Source organism: Rhinopithecus bieti, unplaced genomic scaffold (assembly GCF_001698545.2).
Source record: "Rhinopithecus bieti isolate Rb0 unplaced genomic scaffold, ASM169854v2 scaffold_56979, whole genome shotgun sequence".
NCBI lineage: Eukaryota > Metazoa > Chordata > Mammalia > Primates > Cercopithecidae > Rhinopithecus > Rhinopithecus bieti.
The window spans coordinates 456,151-462,890 of NW_016822352.1; the positions used below are offsets into that span (position 1 = coordinate 456,151).

The 6,740-nt window shown below is 56.2% G+C and overlaps 1 protein-coding gene across 9 annotated transcripts; it reads right to left on the reverse strand.

The window, feature by feature from the left end:
• Positions 1 to 936: 936 nt before the first annotated feature.
• On the reverse strand, positions 937 to 6,734 carry TSEN34 (tRNA splicing endonuclease subunit 34). 9 transcript variants are annotated; one of them, XM_017860898.1, is made up of 6 exons: positions 5,591 to 5,698; positions 4,375 to 4,621; positions 3,824 to 4,067; positions 3,415 to 3,672; positions 2,154 to 2,297; positions 937 to 1,850 (listed from the first exon to the last, which is right to left on the reverse strand). In XM_017860898.1, the coding sequence occupies exons 1-6, from the start codon at positions 5,593 to 5,595 to the stop codon at positions 1,801 to 1,803; spliced, it is 948 nt and encodes a 315-aa protein (XP_017716387.1). In that variant the 5' UTR covers positions 5,596 to 5,698; the 3' UTR covers positions 937 to 1,800. The 9 variants fall into 9 exon arrangements, with proteins under 9 accessions (XP_017716387.1, XP_017716396.1, XP_017716393.1 ...); XM_017860907.1 differs by lacking the exon at positions 5,591 to 5,698 and adding an exon at positions 5,956 to 6,734 and having other exon boundaries at positions 1,806 to 2,297; XM_017860904.1 differs by lacking the exon at positions 5,591 to 5,698 and adding an exon at positions 5,800 to 6,734 and having other exon boundaries at positions 1,806 to 2,297.
• Between the last annotated feature and the right edge of the window lie 6 nt (positions 6,735 to 6,740).

Sequence of the window (6,740 nt, forward strand, 5' to 3'; positions counted from 1 at the left end):
CATACAAAGCCACTTATGAAGCAGCACAAAGAAGAGAGTATTGGCCAGGCAGGGGTTACTGTCTTTTTTTTTTTGAGATGGAGTTTAGCTCTTGTTGCCGAGGCTGGAGTACAGTGGCACGATCTTGGCTCACTGCAACCTCTGCCTCCTGGGTTCAAGTGATTCTCCTGCCTTAGGCTCCTGAGTAGCTAGGAGTACAGGTGTGCACCACCACGCCCAGCTAATTTTTTTTGTATTTTTAGTAGAGATGGGATTTCACCATGTTGGCCAGGCTGGTCTCAAATTCCTGACCTCAGGTGATCTGCCTACCACAGCCTCCCAAAGTGCTGGGATTACAGGTGTGAGCCACCACGCCTGGCCCAGTATCATATTTTAAATTAATCTAAACTTAAAGGAAATTGAGATTCTATGAGTCTGTTTACTGGGAATGGCAAGAAAGAGGGGAGATGGGAGTCTCTCTAAACCGATTCTGGTTCTAGAGGCTGCTCAAGTCACACAAAAAAGAGAAAGCATGAAACATGGGGGAAGAAATTGAAGAACTAGAGGTGGAGACTTTCAGCCCCAGAACTTTACCATGTGAATGTCTTTTTTGTTTGTTTTTGCTTTTTTGAGACAGAGTCTAGCTCTGTCGCCCAGAATGGAGTGCAGTGGCACGATCTCGGCTCACTGCAACCTCTGCCTCCTGAGTTCAAGCAATTCTCCTGCCTCAGCCTCCCAAGTAGCTAGGATTACAGGCACCCGCCACCCCGCCCCAGTTAATTTTTGCGTTTTTAGTAGAGGCGGGGTTTCACCATGTTGGCCAGGATGGTGTCAAACTCCTGACCTCGTGATCTGCCCGCCTCGGCCTCCCAAAGTGCTGGGATTGTAAGCCCCTGCGCCTGGCCTCACCATGTGAATGTATTACACTGACAAAATAAATGTGACAAAATAAAACTGCATATTGATAAGATAAAGGTGTAATCATTGGAATAGTGGTAGTGTTCTAGTACTTTCTTAAGCAAAACCATGGATAAATGATTTTGTAAGTGCACATTTTATACATATACATGTGTTTTAGCTTTTATAAAAATTGCAGAATATAACAAATCCAAAAAAAGAGTCTAAAATATAAATGTATAGTATCAAAAAAATTCTCAACCACTACCCAGGCCATGAAAAAGCAGAATGCCTTCCAGAGTCCTTCCTGACACTCTCCCCATACTCTGAACTCCTAAAATTACAATACTCATTTCCTTTCATGATATATATACACACACACGTACATATATACACATGTACGTGTGTATATTTACATATACACACACATATATATACATACAGATTTTTGAGACAGGATCTTGCTCTGTCTCCCAGGCTGGAGTGCAGTGGTGCAATCACAGCTCACAGCAGCCTCAACTTCCCAGGCTCAAGGGATCCCTAATTTTTTTAAAATTATTTTGTGGAGATGGGTATTACAGTGTTGCCAGAGCTGGTCTCAAACTCCTGGACTCAAGCGATCCTCCTGCCTTGGCCTCCAAAAGTTCTGTGGGATTACAGGTGTGGGCCATCATGCCCGGACTCTATTTTTATTTATAACCTTTGTATGCATCTGGGAAATTTTGTAGAAATCTTTTCAAAAGGAAGTTTAGTGCGGTAGAAAGAATGCAGATTTAGGAGTGAGAAAAACCAATTTTGAAAGGCCAGGCCTGCTATTTACTGTGTGACTCTGGGCAAGTCATTCCCCCTCCTCCAGGCCTTTTTCTCATCTGTATATGCAGATGAGACTATCCACTGGTTCCAGGTTTGTCATAAACATTCAAGTCATGAACATTTATATAACAAGTTTATTGAGATCTCCTGAGACTTACACCCTGTAGAAAACAGATGAATCAAACCCAGGCCCCATTCTCAGGAAGCTCACAGTGTGAAAAGAGGTAACTACAAAAACACAGCCAATAAGTGCTTTGAAACAAGGAAGAACATAAAAAGGATGTAGTGTTCGAAAACCTGGAATCAAAAACTAACCACAGAGAAAGGTAGGAGGATGTTCTAGACTCCCAGAGAAGAGCTGGGGAACATCTAGAAAGGCTCTTGCTGCAGACACAGCCATGTCCCCCTAGGTCCTGGAGTTCACTGCAGGCTGGCCCATTGCAGGGAGGTGTAGACCACCTTACCATCAGGCTGTGGAGAACAGAGGAGCAGGGTCTTTCTGACGCTAGTTCCAAGGCGCCCAGCAGCAACCAGGTCCTGGAGTGGGATGGGGTCCTCCGGGGCCCAGCACTGAGCGATGTAGTGGGCATGGAAGCGGAGGGGGTCACCTGGGGGAGGGAGAGAAGCACTGAAGCAGTGATCAGTGGCAGAGGGCTGGATGCCACTGGGAGAAGATTTGAGATCATTTCAGCAATCACTATGGATACTCTAAAACAGATGCTCTTGGACCCAACTATTCTGCTCTAGACTTTTTTTTTTTTTTTTTTTTGAGACGAAGTCTCGCTCTTGTTCCCCAGGCTGGAGTGCAATGGCACGATCTCAGCTCACTGCAACCTCTGCCCCCTGGGTTCAAGTGATTCTCCTGCCTCAGCCTCCCGAGTAGCTGGAAATACAGGCGCCTACCCACCACGTCCAGCTAGTTTTAGTATTTTTAGTAGAGACGGGGTTTCACCATGTTGGCCAGGCTGGTCTCAAACTCTTGACCTCAGGTGATCCACCTGTCTCAGCCTCCCAAAGTCCTGGGATTATGGGCGTGAGCCATGGCACCCAGCCTGATATCTAACTACTTCTTTTTTTTTTTTTTTTTGAGATGGAGTCTCACTTTGTAGCCCAGGCCAGAGTGCAGTGGCGTGATTGTGGCTCACTGCAACCTCCCCCTCCCGGTTCAAGTGATTCTCCCGCCTCAGTCTCCTGAGTAGCTGGGAGCTGGGACACTACAGGCGCCCGCACCTCTTGCCCGCTAGTTTTTTGTATTTTTTGTAGAACGGGGTTTCACGCCCGTTAACCAGGAGGGTCTCGGCTTCTCCTGACCTCATGTGATCACCCGCTCTCGGGGCTCCCAAAGTGCTGAGGATTACAGGCTGTTGAGCTCACCGCGGCCGGTCTAACTAGCTTCTACGAATCTTCTGGATCACAGTAAACATTTAATAAAACTTGCTAAACTGCTTTCCCAATGAGTTCAGGAGCTCCAAAATGTTTCCTGTCCGTCTATGAATTTCAGAGGCTAAGAGAAAGTGAGACCAAAAAAATGCAGCTGGGCCTGTAATCCCAGCACTTTGGGAGGCCGAGGTGGGACGACTGCTTGAGCCCAGGAAACGGGACCAGCCTGAGCAACAATAGAGACCCCATCTCTATTAAGACAAAAACAAAGGAAAAAAAAAAACGCAGAATACGTTGGGATCGTATGGAAAGGCACAGCAACCAGAGGCCCCAACCCAAACTCACCAGGATAGACCAGGAAGTCACCTCCGAACTTGCCAGCCGCACTGAGGAAGAAGCCTCTCTCCCACAGGTCTCTGTAAATGCTGTAGCGCAGCTCATGGGCAGGGCGGCCGGCGTGGGGCCAGTCTTTAGACTGAACACGCCAGTCCAGGGGCTTGGCCTTGACAGGTCGAGGCCTGGCAGTGGCCAGCTGGACAAGGAGAGCAGATCTGGGCAAGGGGGCTACCCCATTTGAGGGTTCTGCTTGGGAAGAGGAGGGGCCTGGTGGGGAGTACAGAGAAGAGTTTGGTATTAATCCAAGGGGCAAAGTCCTCACCCTCAGGGAGACCCAGGCACTGGATTCCCAGCTAAAATTTCCAAAAGATCTCTCATTTCCTTCCCGTGGTTCCTGGACTCCACCTCCCATACTCACCGGCTTCCTCCTGCTCTCCCGAAGCCTGGCCATCACTGGTCTCGTTCTCTTTGGCAGCCTGGCTCGAGCCAGTCTCCTGGCTCGAGCTGGCCCCTGAAGCCTGTTCTAGTTTCTGCTTCTTGGCAGCCTGGCCCTCCGTAATCTTCTCCAGGAGCTCCTGACGACGGGTCTCCCGGGCCTCAGCTGCCAAGGCGCTCTGCTCCTGGAAGCTCTCCTCTTGCTGGCGCTTGAAGGATGTCAGGGCCTGAGAAGCACACGTCGCTGGAACCTCCAAGCTTACGGTCCCTTCGGAAGCCAGGAATCCTGACTCCCAGGCCCGGCTCCCACCGAACCCAGGGGTTCCAGCCCCGCCCCCTTATGATCCCACCAGGGATCCTGCCAAGGTGCTCTGCTCCTGGAAGTTCTCCTCTTGCTGGTGCTTGAAGGCTGTCAGGGCCTGAGAAGCACACGTCGCTGGAACCTCCAAGCTTATGGTCCCTTCGGAAACCAGGAATCCTGACTCCCAAGTCCCGCTCCCACCGAACCCAGGAGTTCGAGCCCCGCCCCCTTACCAGGCTGTGATGCTGAGGGTCTGGGCGCGGGGCGCTAACCAGAGTCACGGCGCCGATCTCGGCCAAGAGCCGCGCCTCTTCGGGCATCAGCAGCAGCGGGAGGCCCAGGCGCGAGTTCTGGCGGGGCCCGCGGGGCAGGGCGCCTACCGTGCGGCCCCCCACACCCAGGCGCTCCCGGAGGGCCTGCACCGCCTCGGCTCCCCACACCAGGGAGCGACCGTTCGCCACCTCCACCACTAGCATCCTCCTGCGGGAGCCGGGAAGCAAAGCAGTTACCGAAACGGCTGCGCGCCGCGGGCCGCCGGAGCGCAACCAAAGCCTCCGGGATCTTGGCGAAGCCCCGCCCCTAGGTCTCAGGGGGCGGGGCCTCGCTCAGCCGCCGTTCACCACCTGCTGGGCCGGAGCGCCAGGCCCCACCCCAGGGCGATCCCGCCAGGCCCCGCGGCCGCTGGAGACGGACCCGCGGCCCTCGCCCCTCGCGCGCCCCCGGGGCCCTCCCTGCTCTACCCTTGTGACCCTGCAGTCGGCACCCGCTTTGTGCCCACACTGCCGTACCTACCATTGTGCCTTGGAGCCTCAAAAACAAACCTTCCCAAGAGCGGCGACACGCCCCCTTACAAAGGTCCATTTTGGCACCACCCTCTTGCAAAGTGGGTGTCCCCCTTCGGGTGCTCCCATCAGGGGTCAGAAGCTCTCGAGGCTAAGGCACTGCCAAGGCCACACCCACTTCGGGACGCTCCGGCCTTGGCTCCTCCTCTTTCCGAACCACTGTGATTCGGCTTTCGGGCCTACAAGCTCTCAGACTCAAAACTCTGCCCCCTTCCGAGCACAAAAAGTGCGGCGGTCGGGCGTCCTTGGCTTCACCGAATCCGCAGCCCCGCCCCCTTCTCGAACGCGAGCAATTTGGCGTTCGAGTGTTCTCGGTTCGGCCGAATCCGTAGCCCCGCCTCCTCCCGGACGCCTGAGGTTCGGCGTTCGGGCGTCATCGGCTCCCGGCACTCCCGCAGGGTGTGGCCCCGCCCCCTCCGAGCGCCAGCGCACCCCCGATGGGGAGTTCCCGCCCGGCGACCGAACCCCATAGCCGAAAGTCCCGCCCCCTGGACACCCGCCGTCCACTCTCCGCTCGGGCGGTCTCACCCCACTTGGGAGCGCTCAGTCCGCCTCCTTGCTTCCCTTCAGAATGTCCCACTGTCCACCAACAGAACCAGCGAGTCACCTCATAAACACTAACTCGCAGTCGAGGCGGAGCCACCCACTACGCACCGCGCCACGCGCTCCTTCCTCCACCCGCTCTTGCCGACCCTCTCGTCAACTTCGTCATCCCGCCCCGTCAGCGCTGGGGGAAGTCAGGACCCGCCCCTCTCAGGCCCGAAGCCCCGCCCTCCTTCCGCGGTGACCACCTTGGCCACGCCCCACCGAGCGCACCGCCCTCTGCTGCTTCCTCTCCTCAGCTTGGGAACTTGAGGCTCGTCACCCTGGCCCGGTCCGCTTGGCGCACGCCGGCCCTCGGGGTTCCGCCCCTTTGAGGGCAAGCCGCTTTCGCCCCGCCCCCTGGTAAATCCTCATCGGTATCTGGCGAACCTGTTGACTCCGCCTAATATCCTAGCGTCCCTTGTACCCAACTATCTACGAAGTAAACCGAAGCGTATGGCCCCACCGACATCCGGCCGAGTCTGTGGTCCCGCCCACATCGGAACAGCGACACTAAGGACTCGACTATCTCCGAAGAAAGCCGAAACATGTGACCCCGCCCACAGTAGCCCCAGCGCTCCGTTCTCGACTATCTCCGAAGTGAGCCGAAGTTTGTGGCCCCGCCTCCCGTGAACTCAAGCTCCCGATTGTGCCCGAAGGAACCCGAACGGAGACCGCGCCTCATCCCTCGCGCCGAGCTCCAGACCCCGCCTCCTTTCCGGATCCCGTCTGTTTCCCTTCGGGTCCAAAGCTTTGGCTCCTCCTTGTTCCGAGCCCGAAGCCCCGCCCCGCTCCCTACTCGGAGCTCGGAGCCCAGTGTGGACCTGGACTCGAGTCCCGTTGCCGACTCGCGCTCCGGTCGCCTGCTCTGGGGCTCCTTCCCTGCCTGCCCGGGACCCTGACAGTGGCCTCATCCCCGCCCGGATCCGCGCGGCCCAGCGGGCGCCCAGAAGGAGCAGGCGGCGCGGGGGCGCGCTGGGCGGGGGAGACGTGGCCGGAGCCGCAGCTGCCCGCGGGCTGGGACTGCTCGGCCGCCTCCTGCCCGGCGAGCAGCTCAGGTGGGCCGGGGTGGCGGCGCCCAGTGGCAAGGCGAGGTTACACGGCGGCAGGGTCTCTGCAGGCTGGTGGGTGCAGGGCGACCCCAGAGGCGCGTTAGAGCTCGGGGCTGGCGCAAC